The sequence below is a fragment of the Neopelma chrysocephalum genome, unplaced genomic scaffold, assembly GCF_003984885.1.
Source record: "Neopelma chrysocephalum unplaced genomic scaffold, ASM398488v2 Primary Assembly neopelma1_199, whole genome shotgun sequence".
NCBI classification, from domain to species: domain Eukaryota; kingdom Metazoa; phylum Chordata; class Aves; order Passeriformes; family Pipridae; genus Neopelma; species Neopelma chrysocephalum.
The window spans coordinates 1,100-16,935 of NW_020897861.1; the positions used below are offsets into that span (position 1 = coordinate 1,100).

General features: G+C 67.9%; 4 protein-coding genes across 4 annotated transcripts in view; 1 reads left to right on the plus strand and 3 right to left on the minus strand.

Annotated features, from left to right (window-relative positions):
- Positions 1 to 282: 282 nt before the first annotated feature.
- On the minus strand, positions 283 to 2,836 carry PFN1 (profilin 1). The gene is made up of 3 exons (XM_027702848.1): positions 2,659 to 2,836; positions 1,354 to 1,546; positions 283 to 534 (listed from the first exon to the last, which is right to left on the minus strand). The coding sequence occupies exons 1-3, from the start codon at positions 2,788 to 2,790 to the stop codon at positions 437 to 439; spliced, it is 423 nt and encodes a 140-aa protein (XP_027558649.1). The 5' UTR covers positions 2,791 to 2,836; the 3' UTR covers positions 283 to 436.
- A 1,513-nt stretch (positions 2,837 to 4,349) lies between these two features.
- On the plus strand, positions 4,350 to 8,665 carry LOC113977059 (beta-enolase). Its single transcript, XM_027702847.1, has 12 exons — positions 4,350 to 4,365; positions 4,626 to 4,728; positions 4,887 to 4,982; positions 5,444 to 5,502; positions 5,590 to 5,659; positions 5,736 to 5,869; positions 6,279 to 6,501; positions 6,942 to 7,139; positions 7,426 to 7,627; positions 8,033 to 8,141; positions 8,212 to 8,270; positions 8,511 to 8,665. Exons 2-12 carry the CDS (start codon positions 4,644 to 4,646, stop codon positions 8,578 to 8,580), a joined length of 1,305 nt encoding a protein of 434 aa, XP_027558648.1. The 5' UTR covers positions 4,350 to 4,365; positions 4,626 to 4,643; the 3' UTR covers positions 8,581 to 8,665.
- Positions 8,666 to 8,782: 117 nt separating this feature from the next.
- SPAG7 (sperm associated antigen 7) lies at positions 8,783 to 11,044 on the minus strand. Its single transcript, XM_027702846.1, has 7 exons — positions 10,912 to 11,044; positions 10,458 to 10,525; positions 10,287 to 10,375; positions 9,838 to 9,922; positions 9,581 to 9,670; positions 9,193 to 9,349; positions 8,783 to 9,018 (listed from the first exon to the last, which is right to left on the minus strand). Exons 1-7 carry the CDS (start codon positions 11,000 to 11,002, stop codon positions 8,843 to 8,845), a joined length of 756 nt encoding a protein of 251 aa, XP_027558647.1. The 5' UTR covers positions 11,003 to 11,044; the 3' UTR covers positions 8,783 to 8,842.
- A 176-nt stretch (positions 11,045 to 11,220) lies between these two features.
- CAMTA2 (calmodulin binding transcription activator 2) overlaps positions 11,221 to 15,836 on the minus strand; it is a 9,668-nt gene continuing 5,052 nt past the window's right edge. Inside the window, 11 exon segments of the mRNA XM_027702849.1 lie at positions 11,221 to 11,574; positions 11,775 to 11,849; positions 11,988 to 12,130; positions 12,618 to 12,689; positions 12,778 to 12,982; positions 13,473 to 13,699; positions 13,801 to 13,970; positions 14,282 to 14,516; positions 14,671 to 14,749; positions 14,933 to 15,123; positions 15,588 to 15,712. Coding sequence (XP_027558650.1) covers positions 11,511 to 11,574; positions 11,775 to 11,849; positions 11,988 to 12,130; positions 12,618 to 12,689; positions 12,778 to 12,982; positions 13,473 to 13,699; positions 13,801 to 13,970; positions 14,282 to 14,516; positions 14,671 to 14,749; positions 14,933 to 15,123; positions 15,588 to 15,712 — 1,586 coding nt within the window. The 3' untranslated portion in view covers positions 11,221 to 11,510.

Below are 15,836 nucleotides of genomic sequence, written 5' to 3' on the forward strand. Positions count from 1 at the left end.
GTCCCTCAATAAAGCCTTTACCCCCCGACTTTGCCTCTGGAGGGTCTGGGAGGGTGTGGGGCGGGTGCCAGGGCGGGTGCCAGGGCGTCACTGCCGCCCCATCGCAGACTTTGCCCCCTCGGGGTGCGGCGCAGCACCCTTGGACCCGGCTGTCTGGGAAGGTTCCCCCTGCCCTGGGCGGATGGCAGAGCCACACCCCACAGCTCTGCCCCACACATTGGGTTCCCCAATCCCTGCCCCACACCCCCAAATCCTGCCCGACACATTCCAGCCCCACAGCATCTCCCCACAAGGGCACTTTATTGCTGCCGGCAGCGGGGACTGGGGAGGTGAGAGGGGGGTGGGGGACGGGGTCCTGCTGGTCCCTGGCGGCTCCTGCTGGTCCCTGGGGGTCCGGGGGGCCCCCGGGTGGCCCCGGGGGTCCCCCACAGCCCCCTCAGTACTGGCTGCGCCGCAGGTGATTGGCCATCTCGTAGCATTTCTTGTTGACGCAGCCGCCGTGGACGCCCTCCTTGCCCATGGCCAGCACGATGGCTGCAGGGGTAGGGGCGTCAAGGGGGGGCCCAAAACCTCCCCCAAAAAGCCCATCACCCCCCATAACCCTCCTCAAAACCCCCATCACACCCCACCCCTCCACAGACAGAGGGGAGGGGCATGGGAGGGGAGGAGGAGGAGGTAGAAATAGGGGGGATGAAGGAATCCTAGGAGTGGACAAGGGGAGATTTGGGGGGAACTGGAGCAGAGGAGAGGATAGAGGTGACAGGGAGCAGATCAGGGGTGACACAGGTGAGAGGGCAGCAGGTGACGTGGACGGGTGGGGCTGGAGGGGAAAGGGCACAGAGTGACATGAGGTGATGGGGGGGCATGTGGAGGCCACTTGGGAGCTTTGGCAGGGGACACCGGGTGACACAGTGATGCCACGAGACACATGGGGGGCACCTGGGGAGGTTTGGGGTCATTGGGGGTGACAGGGACCGGTCAGGAGGTGACACAGTGTGACAGAGGGTGACACCGTGATCCTGTGAGACCTGGAGGCCACCCGGGTAGATGTGGGGGGGTGGGGGCACAGGTGGGGGGCACCTGGGGGCTTGGGGGGTGGTGAAGGGGGCGGGGGGGGAGTGACAGGTGACACAGGGTGACAGTTACAGGGAGGTCCCTTGCTCTTGCTGGTTATGGCAGGAAGGGTCATGGGAGGGATGGCGGGGGAGATGGAGGGTGCCAGGGGGTGATTCAGGGGGTCCCTCGCTCACTCTTGGTGATGGCGGCCCTGATGCTGAAGGTGGGGGGGTTCAGGGGAGGGGATGGCAGGGGGTGTCACAGGGTGACGGGGTGTCACAGGGGTCCCTCACTCACTCTTGTTGGTGATGGCGGCCGTGATGTTGAAGGTGGGCGCCCCGGCAGCCCCCTTGGTGCGCAGGTCCATGCTGTGCTCGCCCTCCACCAGCAGCGAGTCCCGGATGACGGAGCAGCGCAGCCCCCCCAGTGTCAGCCCCTGCACCAGCAGCGGCCCCCGCTCGGGGCCCACCAGCGCCGCCACCTCCGCCGGCTGTGGGCACGAGGGTCAGGGGACAGCCCCAAGAACCCGACCCCAGACCCCCAAAACCAACGGGGACCTCATAAGGGACTGGCATGTCCGAGCACTCCCATAACCTTGTCTCCATGACCATATAAGGGACCCAGGAGTCCAGAGACCCCCCCATGACTTCCCCCAGAGACCCCACATGTGACCTATGACCCCCCCAGGGGACCCCTGTGACCTCCCACGACCCCCCGACACTCGGAACCCTCCAGGGTCACCACTTCCACGGGGGACAACAGGTCACGGGGAGCCCAGAAACATCCCCTTGGAGACCCCATAGGGGACCCCTTAACCCACCCTACAAGGACCTGGATTTAACCCAGGGCACCCCCATAATCCCCCCGCACCCCAAACCCGTGAACCCTCATGAACCCCCCAAAAGCCCCAGGGGTGGCCCAGGCGTCCAGGGACCCCCATAACTCCCCCGTGACCCCAAGGGGAAACGAGGCGTCCAATAACCCCTTCCAACCCCCCCATGGGCTCCCCCAAACTTCCCCCCTCCCCCCGTTTCCGTGGGGGGAAGTGGGGAGGGGGGGAGGGGGGGAAGGGGGTGCGCGCGCGCCGCCCCTCCCCCACAGGAAGCCCCGACCGCCCCTCCCCCACCGGGAAGTGGCCGCATTCCGCGCATTTTTAGAGGGTTTTTAAGTGAAGGGGGGGGTCCCCGTCCACTGCCCCCCATGAGACACCACCGCCCCCCCCATCCCGTTAAGGGACTCCAATAAAACAGATGGGAAAAAGGGCTGTGGGGGAGACAGGGAGGTGGTCGAACCACGTGGTGCGCGGCCCAACCCCCCTCCCCGCCCGCCTGCGACCCCCCCCACAAAACGCCCGCAGAGGGGTTTGAGGGGCGGAGGTTTCCCCCCCCGGCACTGAGCACCCGCCCCCCCTCCGCGCTCCACGCTGGCGCTTTCGCGTTTTTCTCCCTTTTTTGTCCCTCCCAGCGCCCGTCGCGGGGGGGTGGGGGGGGGTTGGCCCCGCCCCCGGAGGCCGCAGGGTCCCCCCGCCCTCCGCGCGCTTGGGCGGGAAACGCCTCAACCCCCCCCCCCCCCTCGCCGCGCCCGCCGCTCCCGGGCTCTCACCGTGATGTTGGCGAAGGTCTTGCCGGGGGCGGCGGCCCAGACGGCGGGGGTGTCGCGGTACCCGACGATCGCGGCGTCCTGGCAGGTGCCGTCCGCCAGCAGCGTCTCCACGTAGGGCGCCCACCCGCTCATGGCGGCGGCGGGCGGGCGGGGCGGGGCGCGGGGGGCGGGGCCTTCCGCGCGGGGGGCGGGGCTTCGCCGCGGGAAGGGGCGGGGTTTTATCCGCGTGCGGCGGCGCCTGCGCGATGCGAGCGCGGCGCGGCGGCGGCCGAGGGGAAGCGGCGGCGGCGCCGCGCGGGGGGTTTTCATAGGGCACGGCGGGGGGCGGGGCCGGGGCGGGCCTGGGGGCGGGGCCTACGGGAAACGCCCCCCCCGGGCAGCGCGCGCCGCGGAGCGCGGGAATGGGGGGGTTGATCGCGACCCTTCCCCCGTCGTCGCGACACACACCCTCCCTCACTGTGGCCCCCTCCTGTTTATTGGGAACCCTCCCCTTACTGCGCCCACTCCCCATCTTATTTCGACCACCCCCACCTTATTTCGACACACTCCCACACCTTTTTCGAACCCCCTTCGTGATTCTGAACCCCGCGATTATTGCATCTCCCCGTTGTCCCGACCCCCTCCTGACTCCCCATTATCCTGACACCCGCCCCAGGTTATTCCGACCCTCCTCATTATCTCGACTCCCCCCCCTCCTTATTGCGCCTCCTCCCCTCCGTTATTCCGATATCGCGACACCTCCCGGTTTTAGTGACACCCCCCCGTTATAACGAAGCCCCCGTTACTGCGCTCCCTCCCCCACACACGGCGACCCCCCGGGTATTTTGAGACAAACACACACACCCCTTATCGCGACACGTTATTGCGACCCCCGCCCGCCTCCCCCCGCCCCGCGCTGGGCCCCACGTGCCCCCACGGACGGGGGTGGCTGGGGGGGCTTGGGAGCCCAGTGCGGGTCTGGGGGTGCGGGAACCCCGCCCCTCCCCCCGCGGGTCGCGGTTTGACTCAGCCCCGGGCGGGACTTTCCGGGGGGGGGGAGGGGACGGCGGTTTCACTTCCTGCCCCGGGTGGGGGGAGGGGACACGCGGCTGCGGGGGGGGTTGGGGGGGGACGGCGGCGGCCGGGATCCCACCCCGGGGGGGGTGGAGGGGGCATTGACCCCCAGAGCCGGGGAGGGGGGAGGGGGCGGCTGGGGGTGCCCGTTCCCTTCCAAAAAACCGACCCGGACCCTTCCTCCCCCCGGTGAGAACTTCCCCGGGAAGTGGTCAGAGCCGCCGCCCCTCCCCCGCGCCGTGGGGCCCATGGGGCTCAGTCCCCGCTCCCCCACCCCTGGGGGCCCAGAGGTGCTGAGTTTCCCCCCCCCCGGCCCGTCTGGACCCCCAAAAATCCTGCGCCCCCAATTCCCCCCCCCGCATTTGGCCGGTGCTGTTCCCCCCAGAGCCGCCAGAAGGCGCTCCAGCCCCCCCCGGGGGGGTTGTGTTACCGTGACCTTTGGGGAGGGATAAAAATAGCCCCAAAGGTGGGGGGGGGGGTGGTCACACACCCAGGGACCATCGTCAAGTGCCACCAGCCCCGGACACTCGGGGCCCCCCCCGGGGCCGAACTTGGCCGCGGTCCCTTCGGGGGGGAGGGGCGAGGGGAGGAGGATAAATAGTCCCGGGGGACCCCCGTGGGGGAGGGGAAGATCTCAGGCACAGGCAGACCCCAGTGAGTGGAGCCCGGACCCCTGGGAACCCCCTGCGGGGCCCCCACCCCGGACCCCTCTGGGTGTTCTGGGGGGCAGGAAGGGTGGGGGAGGGGGGCTATCTGAGGGACACCCGGACACTGGGGGTCCCCGTGGGATGGGGGGGGCGTGGGGCCACCTCCGGGGCACCTGGACACGGGGGTCGCTACCCCGGGAGATGGGGAGGGGTCTGCAGGGTCTGGGGTCAGGCCGGGACCCCCCTGACCTTGACCTTGCCCCCCAGGTCCCCTCCACTGCAGCCATGTCCATCCAGAAGATCGTGGCCCGGGAGATCCTGGATTCCCGCGGGAATCCCACGGTGGAGGTGGATCTGTACACGGCCAAGGGTACGGAGAGGGGGCGGGGGCGTGACATGGGGGTTGGGAGGCTGTGGGGGGACTTGGAGGAACTTCAGGGTTGTGGTGGGATGTGGAGGGAAGATAAAGGGGTGCTGGGGACATGGGGGGGGCCCAGGCTGGGGGTTGACTGTCCCCTGCTCCCCCAGGACGGTTCCGGGCGGCAGTTCCCAGTGGAGCCTCCACCGGGATCCACGAGGCCCTGGAGCTCCGGGATGGGGATAAGAGTCGCTACCTGGGCAAAGGTTGGACCTGAGGAGGAGAGGGGGGAAGTAGGCACAGCCAAGGACCCCAAAAACCAATCAGGGGCCCCCAAAACCCTGCAGACCCCAACAAGGTCCCTGAAAACCCAACTGGGTCCCCCAAGAGCCAACGACTCCCCCAATGACCCCCCAGTGGTCCAACCAGACCCCTCAAGATTCTACAACACCCCCGAGAGCCACCTGGGTCCTTCAAGAGCTGCCAGGACTCAAATGGGTCCCCCAAGACCCAACCAGGGCACTCCCCCCCAATGACCCAACAACCCCCCAAGACCCAACTGCATCCCCTAAACCTCCCCCAAGACCCATCTCAGTGCCCCGAAGACACAACAACCCCCCCAATCCCTCCCCCGTCAGTCCCCTCCCAACCCCCCACCCCCCATGTGTTTGGTGGGAGGGGGTGACCCCCAAGGTCAGAGGTCACACCCCCTGCCCCGACCCCCCAGGGGTGCTGAAGGCCGTGGAGCACATCAACAAGACTCTGGGCCCAGCTCTGGTGGAGAAGGTACGTGTGGGGGAGGAGAGGGGCGAGGGAGGATTGGGGGGCACTTGTGGGGCAGGTGGGAGGCTGACACCTCCCCCCATCCCCCAGAAACTCAGTGTGGTGGAGCAGGAGAAGATCGACAAGCTCATGATCGAGATGGACGGCACCGAGAACAAATGTGAGCTCCCCTCAACCCCCACCTTTCCCCGGACCCTGAGACCCCTCAAACTCAGCCCTTCCTTCCCGTCCCTCAGCTAAATTCGGGGCCAATGCCATCCTGGGGGTGTCACTGGCCGTCTGCAAGGCCGGGGCAGCTGAGAAGGGGATCCCCCTGTACCAGCACATCGCCAACCTGGCTGGCAACACTGAGCTCATCCTGCCCGTGCCGGTACCCTGGAGCACCCCAGAGGAGCAGGAGGGACTGGGGGCACAGTGGGGGATTTATAGGGGCACAAATGGGTCTTGGGGAGGGGTTGGTGGATGTTTGAGGAGGATTTTGGGGCATCCCACCAAGGTTTTGGGGGGGTGTTGGTTGGGTTTGGTGGGACCTGGTTGTGTTTGTGGATATTGTTTGATTTATTGGTTCTTTGGGGGTCTTTGAGTCTTTGGGGAGGGTCTTTGGGTACTGGGGGACCTGGTTGGGTCTTGGGGGAGTTGAGTCTTGGGGTTCATGGGGTCTTTGGGCGGACATTGGAACTTTGGGGGACCTGGTTGGGTCTTTAAGGGGGTTGTCAAGCCCTTAGGGCAAAGTTGAGTCTTGGGGGGCTCTTTGGACTCATTGGCCCCCCCCCGGCCAGGCCTTCAACGTGATCAATGGGGGCTCTCACGCGGGGAACAAGCTGGCCATGCAGGAGTTCATGGTGCTGCCGGTGGGCGCCGCGACGTTCCGCGAGGCCGTGCGCATCGGCGCCGAGGTCTATCACAGCCTCAAGGCCGTCATCAAGGCCAAGTACGGCAAAGACGCCACCAACGTGGGCGACGAGGGCGGCTTTGCCCCAAACATCCTGGAGAACAATGAAGGTGGGGGCCCCCGGAACACTTGGGTGCCCCCCAGAGGGCCTGGGTGCTCCCCCACCCCTTGGGCTGGGGGCTTGGAGCTATTTATAGACCCTCCCTCCCACCCCCGGGGTTGGGTTTCGGGGTCACATCCTGAATTAGTGGTAACTGGAGAAAGGTCATGGGGCAGTGGGGGAGGGGCAGGAAAGGGCAGGGGGGGGCACCGGGTCCATCTGGCTTTGGGGGGAGGGGCCCTGAGGGGGCCATGGGGTCCAAGTCCCCTCGGTCAAGGGTCAGCATTGAGAATCTCTGTGGATGGATTTTGGAGACCCTGTGGGGGGATTTGAGCCCAGACTCCTGTGTCTGTCCCCCCTGGGGTGCAGGTTCAGGGGGTAATTGGGGGTCTGGGGGGGGTCGGGTCTCTCCCCCCACCCTGTGGCCGGTGCTGAGTGAGGTCCCTCCAGCTCTGGAGCTGCTGAAAGCGGCCATTGGCCAGGCTGGGTACCCAGACAAGGTGGTCATCGGGATGGATGTGGCGGCCTCTGAGTTCTGCCGGGAGGGCAAGTACGACCTGGACTTCAAATCACCCCCAGACCCCAAGCGCCTCATCACTGGGGAGCAGCTGGGGCAGCTCTACAAGAGCTTCATCAAGGACTACCCCGGTGAGCACTGGCATGAAACTGGGAGGGCACTGGCAAGCACAGGGAGACACTGGGAGGGACTGGGGGGACACCAAGAGGGACTGGGAGGCACTGACAAGGTACTGGGATGGACTGGAAGGGACTGGGAGGACACTAGGAGGGAGTGGAAGGCACTGGGAAGGCAGGTGGGGACTCTGATGGCTCATACAGGGCTGTGCCTGGGGCCACAGGGTGGTCGCTGTCCCTCTCCCAACCACCAGAGGTGACTGGACCATACTGGTGCAGACTGGTGGCTGTTTCCCTGCAGTGGTGTCAATCGAGGACCCCTTTGACCAGGACGACTGGGAGGGCTGGAAGAGCTTCCTGACACAGGTGGACATCCAGGTGGTAGGCGATGACCTGACGGTGACCAACCCCAAGCGCATCGCGCGGGCGGCCGAGGTGAAGGCGTGTAACTGCCTCCTGCTCAAGGTCAACCAGATCGGCTCCGTCACCGAGTCCATCCAGGCGTGAGTCCCCCGGAGAATCCTTGAGCAAACCCCCACGTAACACCCCTGTCACCGAGTCCATCCAGGTGTAAGACCCCCTGTGACCCCTTGTGCAAATCCCTGCGTAACATCCCCACCCCTGAGTCAATCCAGATGTGAGTCCTCCTGTGGATCCTTGTGCAAATCCCTGCCACCGAGCCCATCCAGGTGTGAGTCCTCGTGTGACCCCCCCGTGCAACACCCCCGTCACAAAGTCCATCCAGGTGTGAATCCCTGTGCAAATCCCTGTAGAAATCCCCGTGCAAACCCCCTCCCTGCACCCACCCAGGTGTGAGTCCTTGTGCAAAGCCTTTGTGTGCAGCCCCTTGAGCTCCCTGTGCACGACCCCCGTGCGAGCTCAGGTCCCCTCTCGTGTCCCCTCCCCAGGTGCAAACTGGCCCAGAGCCACGGCTGGGGGGTGATGGTGAGTCACCGCTCGGGCGAGACCGAGGACACCTTCATCGCTGACCTCGTGGTGGGGCTGTGCACGGGCCAGGTGAGTCCCCTCGTCTCCTGTCACCCCCCGTGTCCCCCAACACCCCCCAATGTCCCCTCTGTCTCCCCAGATCAAGACGGGAGCTCCCTGTCGCTCCGAGCGCTTGGCCAAGTACAACCAGCTGATGAGGTGAGGCAGCCCCAAATCTCTGTGTCTCCCCATCCTTGTTCCCAAATGTTCATCCTCCCACCCTGTGTCCTCATATCCCCCACAGGGAGCTGGGGGGAGGCCCCGGGGGGAGTTGGGGGGTCCCCAAGCCCATCCCCCTGTACCCTGCCCAGAGTGTCCTTGTCCCTGTGTGTCCACCACGTCCCACCCCCAACCTCTGGGTCACCCCCTTTGACCCCATGTCCCCTCACTGACCCCCAGGATCGAGGAGGCGCTGGGGGACAAGGCCAAGTTCGCGGGGCGCAAGTTCAGGAACCCCAAAGCCAAGTAGGAGGGGGAGGGGTAACAAACCCAGCCTGACCCCCCTCCCAGGGGTCGCTCCCCCACCTCCCTCAATAAACTCTGAAGCACCACGAGTCCCCAACCCATTGTTTGTTTGGTTTGGGAGGGGGGAACACAAACAAACACAAACACACCCCCCACACCACCCCCCAGGAAATGGGGGTGCCCCCCCAGAACAGACACGGGGACCCTGCCAGGAGCTGAAGCGCTTTATCACCGCTCTCGTGTGTCACCGTCATTCTCCCCCACTGTTAAATACCCCCCAGGGGTGCAGCCCCCCCTCCCCACCCCCCCCTCCCCCCCGGGGCCCCCCCGGGCCCCCCCCCGGCCCCCCCCTCGTCCTCCGCCTGCCGCAGCCGCTTCTTGGCCCGGATCTCGTTCATGGCCTCCTCGATGGAGCGCGTGTCCCGCTTGTTGGCCACCGGCACTGGGGGGGCAAGGGAAGGTCAGAGGGGCATCCACCGGGAGCCCCCAGGATCCCCACAGACCCCCACAGGGAGCCCAAGGTTTTGGGGGCCACCCAAGAGCTCCCCCAGGACACCCCCACTCCTTCCTTGGTGTTGTGGCCCCCCAGGACCCCCCCCCCAGAGCCCCCACTCACCACACCCATAGGCCTTGTTGGCCTCCATGGTGCGGGCGGCGGCTTTGGCGGCGTCGGAGCCAATCAGGTGCCGGTATTTGTCCTTGTAGTCGTTTGGGGGGCCGGGGGGGGCAGCGCCGCGCTCAAGCTCCGCCTCCTCCTGCTGCGCCGCCAACTCCTGAGGGAGGGGCATCAGCACATGACCCCACCCCCTTTTACAACAAACCCCACCCACTCAAAGCAAGGGGAGGGGCCCTGGGCGGGGCCTAACCCCAACACACCCCCATGGGCCACACCCCCGGTGTCCGCTCAAACCACACCCCTCCGGCCAAGACCAGCCTCACCCCTGCCCTTTTAAGCCCCGCCCCATGTCACTAAGCCCCGCCTGTGTGCTCTAAGCCCCGCCTACCCGGAGGCGGCGTCGCTCCTCAGCCAGGGCCGGGTCCCACTCCTCCCCCCGCCGATACGCGTCCAGCTCCTCGTCCGACGGTGCGAACTCCTGGGGACACCCACAGCGTCACCCCGTGTGCCCCCTCCTCCCACCTCCCCTCGTGTCCCTGGGGACACCTAAGATGTCACCCTGGGTCCCCCCCCTCCCGCCTCCCTCCATGTCCCCCCCGTTCCCAGAACTCCTGGGGACACTGGCAGGTGTCCCCCCATCCCCACCTTTTTGAACACCATGACATAACGACTGTCCTCGTCGTCCCCGAAGGAGAAGGACGTCAGACCGGCCACCTCAGCCACGTCGTGCCTGGAGAACACAGGACATGTCCCCAGCTGTCCCTTCCCCTTGAGGGTCCCCGACTGCCCCAGCATGGAGCTGCCACCCGGGGCTGCTTCTGTCCTGCCCCCACGTCCCCACTGTCCACCAGCATTCCCAGTATTGCCCTGCAGTGCCCCCCACATCCCCCCAGTGTTCCCAGTATCCTCCCAAGTGGTCCCCCCACTCCCATGTCCCCAGGGTCCCCAGTACCCCCTCAGTGGCCCCAGTGTTCTCCCAGTGCACAGAGTATCACCCTATTGCCCCCTCAGTGTCCAAAGCAGCCTCCCACTGCCCTCCCAGTGCCACCAGTGCCCCACCCACTGCCCTCCCAGTGCCACCAGTGCCCCCTCACAGGATGCTCCTCTCGATCTTGTTCATGGGCTGGAAGCGGCGCCGGGGCTCCCCACTGGCCTGGATGAATTGGGACACCTCCTGCTCCATCTGGGAAGGACACGGGCGGTCGGGGAGGGCCCAGGCATTGGGGGGGCACTCAGGTGCCCGCGGAGGCTGGGGGGGAACTCACCCTCTTCCTGAACTCGACTTTCTGGCGCTTCTCCTGCTCCTGCAGCTTCTTCACGCGAGCGGCTTGTTCTGGGGGACACGGAGGGGGGGTCAGGACGCCCGGGATTCCACAAGACCCCCCCAGGACCCTCCGGGGGCGGCTCTCGATGGGTCTGGGGGCGGGACCTGGGCAGGGGCGGGGCCGAGGGCGGGGCCAGCACCACAGCAGTGTCCGGCTAAAGGGCGTGGCCTCGTGGGCGCCCCAGCCAATCAGTGGAGCGAGGGAGCGGAGCCATCCCCGCGGGGGGCGTGGCCACGCGTGAGCGCGGATGTCGGTGGGGGGGGTGAGGGCGAAGGGCCGGGACGCGCCGCCCTCTTCTCCCCCCCCCCCTCCGCCACCTCCCGCCGCAGCCGCCGCTTCCCGCCCCTCTCGCTCGGTCCTCCCGGTGCCTCCGCGCCCCCCCGGCCCCACTGACCCCGCGCCCGGCGCCGCGTCTCGCCGTCGGCTGCCGCGGGCGGCCGCTCCATGGAGCTCAGGATGGAGCCCAGCAGATCCAGCTCCGCCATCTTGCGACGGGGCGGCGGGCCACGCCCCCGGCGTGCTGCGTCACCGCGGGGGGCGTGGCCTCGGGGAAGGGCGAGGCGTCCTCGTGAAGGGGCGGGGCCTTCTCAGAAGGGGCGTGGCCTGCCTTTAAAAGGGCACCGGCGAGGCCCCCGCATTCCCCCCCCCCATGTCCTCCCAGTGCCCCCCCGGCCCGTGTCCCCCCCGCACGCACACACACGTATCAGGTCTTTTTTTCCCGCTTCCTCGGTTTTTAATGGAACTTTGTACAAACAGCCCACACGGGGCTGGGGGGGGAGAGGGAGTGGGGCATGCGGGGCAGGGACAGGGGCATGTGAGGAGGGGCGTGGGATGGCTCTGCCCCCCCCTTCCCCTCCCCACGGGTCCCCTGGGGGACCCGGACACTCGGCAAAGCCTGGGGGGGGGGCCGGGGAGGGGGCCCCCCTGTTGCCTGGGTCCCCTGTGGTGGGGGGGGGTGGAGCCCCCCCGATGCCTGGGTCCCCCGTGGGGGGGTCACGAGGCCAGGCCCCGCGTCTGTAAACTGTCCACCTCCTTGTTCTGCTTCAGCTCCTCCATCCTGGGGAAGGGAACGTGAGTTGGGGGGGAGTCAGGCTCTGCTGAGGGTCTCCCCCACAGTGTCACCTCTCCCCAAGCTCCCCAGAGTGTCACCTGTCTCCACCCACACCCGTGTGACACCCCTCAGCCCCATGTCCTCCCACTCCATGTCCCTGTGTCCCCCCAGGTGTCCCCCTAGACATCCCCCCCACGTTCCCGCACCGGTGGCGGCAGCGCCGCAGGAACCTCATGATCTTCCGGGCCGCCTGGTCCTGCTTGAGGGTGAGGAAGGTGCTCCTGGGGAAAAAGGGAGAGGAGGGTGAGGACCCCTCTGTCCCCAGTGCCTGGTGTCCCCAGACACCAACACCCCAGTCCCCAGTGCCCCCAGTGTCACCAGTGTCCCCCAGTCCCCCCCGGCCCCCCGAGCGTCCCCACCGGTGCTGCCGGAGGCTGCGGAAGCGCTGCTGGATGAGCACGGCCGCGCGCCGGCGCCGCTGGAACCGCTTCTGCTCCGCGTAGCTCCGGAACTTGCTCTGGATCAGGATGGCGGCCTGCGTCATCCGCTGGAACAGGGCAAACTGGGGGGGACACAGGACAGCCCTCAGCACCCGCGGGGCACCCCGGGGTCACGGCACCCCGCACAGGGACCCCAATGTCACCTCAGTGTCACAGCACCCCAGTCAGGGACCTGTGTCATCCCGGTGTCACAGCACCCCAGACAGATCTCAATGTCACAGCACCCCCAAACAGGGACCCCGGTGTCACCCCGTTGTCACAGGGCCCCCAGACAAGGACCCTAATGTCCAGGTGCTCTCCCAACATCCAGGTACCCCCACCCTGAGGTCCCCCCAACACCGTACACCCCTCAAGGCTGAGAGGACCCAGGCGTCTGGAGCCCCCCAAGATGGTCCCCCAAACTGGGGGCCCCCACTCCAACCCTGTTACCTTCAGAGCAATCCAGGTCAGCTTGTGGGGCAGAGAGAGAGGGTTAGGGGGGCTCTGGGGGACCGGGGCGGTGCCCAGGGGGGCCCATGGGGGTTTTGGGGTCCCCCCACACCTCGGTACCTGCTTGTACTTGCGGTAGCAGCGCTGGATGACGGCGGCCGCCAGCTCCTGCTGCTCCTTCAGCCTCCGGCCCTGGGGGGCAAAGGGGGGTCAGCGTGGCCAGGGGGAGTGGCTGGGAGGGCCCTGGGGGCTCGGGGGGGGGGGGGGGGGGGTTACACACCCGGTACTTGCGGAAGGCGCCCTGGACGAGGCGCGCGGCCTCGTAGAGCTCGTGCTGCTCCTGGTCGCTGAGGGTGAGCAGGGCCACGGCCCCCCCCTCGCCCCTCGCCCCCCCCGAGGCGTTCAGGAACTCGGCCCAGCCCACGGCCGACGGGGGGGGCGGCCGCTCAGGGACCCCCGGGGACCCCCGCGGGGCAGCCTCTGCCCTGGGGGGGACACAGGACACAGAGGGGGTCAGGGAGGAGGCCTGGCACCCTCCCATGGGGATACTGGGGGGGCAGAGGATGTGAGAGACACCCCCCCACACCCAGGGAGATATTTGGTGTCACAGAGCATGGGGAACCTCCCCGTGAGAATATTGGGGTGTCCCAGGATCCAGGACATACCCCCCAGTGGGATATTGGAGTGTTGCAGGATGTGGGAGACCCCCCCACCATGGGGACACTGGGATGTCATAGGATGTAAGGGACCCTCCCCCCGAGGACATTGGGGTGTCCAAAGACCCAGGGAACCCTCCCAATGGAACACTGGGGTGTCCCAGGCCATGAGAGGTCCCTCCCAGAGCATCCTGGGGTGCTGCTGGATGTGGGTGACCCCCCCACTGACACTGGGGTGCTCCGGGACACAGAAGACCCCCCCCGTGGGTATATCAGGGTGCCACAAGTCCCAGGGACACCCCCCCACCCCCGGGGGTACCTGTGGGGGGGCGCCGGGGGACGATCGACGCTCTCCAGGTACGTGGCGAGCCAGGCCATGGCAGCGCTGAGCCCCCCGGGGGTCCCGGGGGTCCCTGCCGGCCCCCCCGCCGGCCCCCCCGCCGCTCCCAGCGCTCCCAGTGCCCCCGGCGGCCCCCCCGGAGCCTCCTGCTTGATGCGCTCGGGGGTGGCCTCGATGATCTGTCGTGCCAGCGTCACCACCTCGGCCTGGGGGCACAGGGCACAGCGGGACCCCGTGGCACCAGGGGTCCTGGGCTCTGGGGGGGTCCCCAGCCCTGGGTGTCCCCCTCCTCGGGGGTCCCCGTTACCTGCAGGATGTCGGTGGGTGCGGCCAGGGCGTCCTCGGGGGGGCTGGGGGGCACGGCCACCCCCCAGCTCTCGTCCTCGGGGGGGCCGGGGGGGCCGGGGGGCAGCGGGACGGAGCTGGGACCCTCCGAGAGTCCCGACGGGGACGACAGGCTGCTGGCCGTGCTCAGCCCTGGGGACAGGGGGGACGTTGGGGGGGGGCTGCAGCCCTGAGAGGACACGCAGGGGTTGGGGAGGGGTTGGGGAGCGCTGTGGGGACACCTGGGGACACAAAGGGGCTGGGGAGGACAGGGGACACGGAAGGACAGGAGACACAGGGATGGACATGAAACGCAAGAGCGGGGCACAGGGCACACAGAGAGGGGACTTAGGGACACCTGGGGACACAAAGGGGCACGGTGACAGGGGACAGAGGGAGGCACAGTAACAGGGAAAAGGGAGGGGACACGATGCCAAGGAGGGGCCGCGGTGCCGGGGCCGTACCTGTGTCGGGGCTGGCTGAGAGCGGGGAGGGGACACGCAGGCCGGGCAGGTGACAGCGCGGGGACACCGGTGACATCTGCAGCTCCTCCAGGCGGGTCACCAGGGCCAGGTGGCCACGGGCACGTGCCAGGGCCAGCGGCAGCCGCCCCAGGGTGTCAGGGACGGCCAGCGCCCGCCGGTCCCAGCGGCACAGCCGCTCTGCCGCCTCCCGGTGCCCCAGGGCACACGCCCACATCTGGGGACGCGGTGGCACCGGTCACCAGCGGCCCCATAACCCCCAGGGGCCCCTTGTCCCGAGGGGCCACCCTTAATACCACCATCCCTGCCTGAGCCACCATCCTGTCCCCCCTGCCTCCTCCGTGCCCCCAGTGTCCCCACCGTCTCCTCACCAGCGGGGTGCAGGAGAAATGGTCCACGTTGAGGGGGTCAATCTCCTGCTCCAGCTCCAGGCTGTCGACCGCCAGCGCCCTGCGGGGACAGGAGGGGACAGGGACGGGTGTCACCTCCCCTTGGGGATGTGGGTGGGTGTCACCTCCCCCTCGGGGACACGGCCTTGGGGGTCACCTCTATCTGGGGACACGGCCTGGGGCGATCCCCGTCCCCGTCCCACGCCAGCCCCCGTCCCCAGCCGGCCCCGGCGTCCCCGCTCACCGCCAGCGCCGCAGGGCCTCCACCAGGCCGGCGTAGCCCTGGGCGGCCGCCAAGTGCAGCAGCGTCATCCCGCGGAAGGTGGCCCCGTGGGCCAGCACCGACGGCCCCGGCGACGTCCCCGGCCAGCCCGGCCGCGCCATCATGGCCTCGCAGACGGCCACCACCCGCGCCTCGAAGGACGAGCCCGGCCCCTGCCCCCGGGGACACACGTCAGGGGACAAGCGGGGGACACGGGCAGGGTGGCACAGGGTGTGGGGAAGGGACTCTGGGGGCAACAGGGGCTATGGGGAGCACCAGGGGATGGCAGGGGACATTGGGGACATCAGGAGGGGCTCAGGGACACCCAAGTAGTGAGGGGCATCAGAGAACGCCAGGGGACGCCAGGGGATTCCAGCAGATACGGTGGAATGTCAGGGGACACCAGGGTGTGATAGGGGACGCTGAGGACATCAGGGGACAGGGGGGATATCAGAGACATCAGGGGACATCTGAGGACACCAAGGGACACTGGGGGCACCAGGGGACACAGGAGGGTATCAAAGACATCAGGGGACACTTGGGACACAGAAGAACACAGGGGACAGCAGGGGACACAAGGGGACCCTAAGGGTCTCCAGGGGCCGTGAGGGACCCCAGGTGTTGGGGAGGGGCTCACCTGCTCCGGGGGGGGATCGGAGGGGGCCCCCCGTGGGGGAGGGAGGGGTGCAGGGGGGGGCAGGGCCCCCAGCCGTGTCTCCAGCTGCTCCAGGCGCTCCAGGATGGACAGACGGAACTGGGTCTCTGGGGGAAAGGGGGGTCAGGGTTGAGGATGGGAACACAGAGCCCCCCCCTTTAAACTCCCCACACACCCCCCCCAGCTCCCCCCAGCCCCATCCAGGAGGAATCCAGGTGCCCCCCCCCCCCC

Excerpts from the sequence above, each read along its gene's own strand:
- PFN1 (XM_027702848.1), bottom strand. The coding sequence starts at position 2,790 with ATGAGCGGGTGGGCGCCCTACGTGGAGACGCTGCTGGCGGACGGCACC. Across the intron at positions 1,547-2,658 it reads AGACCTTCGCCAACATCACG|CCGGCGGAGGTGGCGGCGCT; the intron begins GTGAGAGCCCGG and ends TCGTGCCCACAG. Across the intron at positions 535-1,353 it reads GGCCGCCATCACCAACAAGA|CCATCGTGCTGGCCATGGGC; the intron begins GTGAGTGAGGGA and ends CTACCCCTGCAG.
- LOC113977059 (XM_027702847.1), top strand. The coding sequence starts at position 4,644 with ATGTCCATCCAGAAGATCGTGGCCCGGGAGATCCTGGATTCCCGCGGG. Across the intron at positions 6,502-6,941 it reads CATCCTGGAGAACAATGAAG|CTCTGGAGCTGCTGAAAGCG; the intron begins GTGGGGGCCCCC and ends AGGTCCCTCCAG. Across the intron at positions 8,271-8,510 it reads AAGTACAACCAGCTGATGAG|GATCGAGGAGGCGCTGGGGG; the intron begins GTGAGGCAGCCC and ends ACTGACCCCCAG.
- SPAG7 (XM_027702846.1), bottom strand. The coding sequence starts at position 11,002 with ATGGCGGAGCTGGATCTGCTGGGCTCCATCCTGAGCTCCATGGAGCGG. Across the intron at positions 9,923-10,286 it reads AAGATCGAGAGGAGCATCCT|GCACGACGTGGCTGAGGTGG; the intron begins GTGAGGGGGCAC and ends TGTGTTCTCCAG. Across the intron at positions 9,671-9,837 it reads ATGTCATGGTGTTCAAAAAG|GAGTTCGCACCGTCGGACGA; the intron begins GTGGGGATGGGG and ends GGGTGTCCCCAG.